The sequence below is a fragment of the Micromesistius poutassou genome (genome assembly GCF_964030765.1).
Source record: "Micromesistius poutassou genome assembly, chromosome: 17".
NCBI classification, from domain to species: Eukaryota; Metazoa; Chordata; class Actinopteri; order Gadiformes; family Gadidae; genus Micromesistius; species Micromesistius poutassou.
The window spans coordinates 7,775,098-7,776,940 of NC_140287.1; the positions used below are offsets into that span (position 1 = coordinate 7,775,098).

At 51.8% G+C, this 1,843-nt stretch overlaps 1 protein-coding gene across 1 annotated transcript; it reads left to right on the forward strand.

Moving 5' to 3' along the window:
* Positions 1-795: 795 nt before the first annotated feature.
* olig4 (oligodendrocyte transcription factor 4) lies at positions 796-1,545 on the forward strand (the record flags this gene model as incomplete). The annotated part of the gene is made up of 1 exon (XM_084482485.1): positions 796-1,545. The coding sequence occupies one exon, from the start codon at positions 796-798 to the stop codon at positions 1,543-1,545; it is 750 nt and encodes a 249-aa protein (XP_084338611.1).
* Between the last annotated feature and the right edge of the window lie 298 nt (positions 1,546-1,843).

Here is a 1,843-nt window from a genome sequence, read left to right on the forward strand (position 1 = left end):
CTATATTAATTGATATACATTTCACACATTATTCTTATGACATATATTCTGGGCTTGTTTGTCTGGAAATTATAAAATAACTTTTATCAGATTTTGGAATGGATGCAAAGATACACACAGATGCAAAAACTTTATTTTGGATACAGCAATATTATATGTATTTTATACCATACTAGTATTTATGTGTTTCATACTTTAACTAGTATAATGTCTTTAATTCTCCACAAAGCAAGTGCAATTCCTTGTTCAAACTTTCGAAGAGCGATCAGCTGGATGCTTTAACCCCATGAAATATGATCCGTGTGCCTTAAAACAGCCATGTGAACACATCTCTTGCCTGGTTAATGTGTTAGGGGGTGGGAGCTGGGTGATCGGGGGGGTTTAGAGTGGATAAGGGGGAGTTCTGGGGGTGCACAAACAGGAGGTGTGAGGGGGTGAAAGTGTGTCCCTTCTGCAATTGGCTGTGGGTTTAAGTATCTCATTATGCGCCCCCATTGTTCCTTTGTTGGCCCGGAGGTATAAATATGGGGCAGTAGGCCCAGAGGGCGACAGTTAAGGAAGACTCTCTCCTGTGAAACAGACCCCATCAGCAGTTTCAACACCGTAGAGCTCTGAGACAAGTTTAGCACGTTGACTCTAGAGAACCGAGTCCTTTTAAAGACCCATAGAACCTAAGAAGAAATCTGTCACTCCTCTCTTCGTTCTCCAACCTTTTGCCGAAGTCATTACCCACCACTTGGGTCCTACTTCTAGTATTTTTGTTAGTATTTTGAGTTTTCTTCCTACCCTGACAAGATGGATTCAGACGCCGGCTCCACCTCCAGCCGCTCCTCGTCCCCAGACCTGATCGTGGACGATGCCGTCGGGAGCTTCTTTTCCAACAAGATGTTCCAGCAGTACTGCCAGGAGCAGCGGGCTGACCGGGAGTCCGGCCCGGCCGGCAGGAAGGCCCGCTGCTCGGACGGCGACCAGCACCAGAACGGCTCTGAGGGAGACAAGGAGGAGACGCAGGACCTCAGGCTGAAGGTGAACAGCCGTGAGCGGAAGAGGATGCACGACCTGAACCAGGCCATGGACGGCCTGAGAGAAGTCATGCCCTACGCCCAGGGCCCCTCCGTCCGCAAGCTGTCCAAGATCTCCACCCTGCTGCTGGCCCGCAACTACATCCTCATGCTGTCCAGCTCCCTGGACGAGATGAAGAAGCTGGTGGGGGACGTGTACGGCGCCCAGAGCCGCCCCTCGGCCCACCCCAGGATCAGCAGCGCGCCGCCCTCCCTCTCCCTGCCGCTGCACCCTCTAGCCCAGTCCCTGCACTCCCTGGTGGGCAGCACCGCGCCGGCTCCCCCACCCCCGGCTCCGGCACCCCACTCGCCCCCCACGGCCAGCTTCCTGGGGTTCCACGCCCCCGTGCAGGGCCTCCTGAAGGACTCGCTGCACCTGGGCAGCTGCTACAGGCACTTCCCCGGGATGCCCTGCCCCTGCCCACTCTGCCAGCCCATGCCCAACCCCGCCTCGTCCTTGCACAGCCTGGCCATGATCAAGTGAGCAGGAGCTGCGTCAGACTGAACTTTATGGCTGCTCGCAGGAGGTGGTGACCTGGACTGATGTAATCCTGGCAGGGGCCAGAGCTTGTGAATATTGTACATATCTGTTGTTGTTATGGAGACTGCTGCTATTTTTATACATGATCTCTTTTGCTATGTTATACTGAGAAGCTCTAAATGCACTAGGAATGTGTCAGATTGGCAAAAGATTGTTGCCTAAAATGTATCTGATTCATGTGAGCTAAAGAAATGTTAACAAAAATGGTATGGGATTTCTATTTTCTTAAATTAAACTTTTG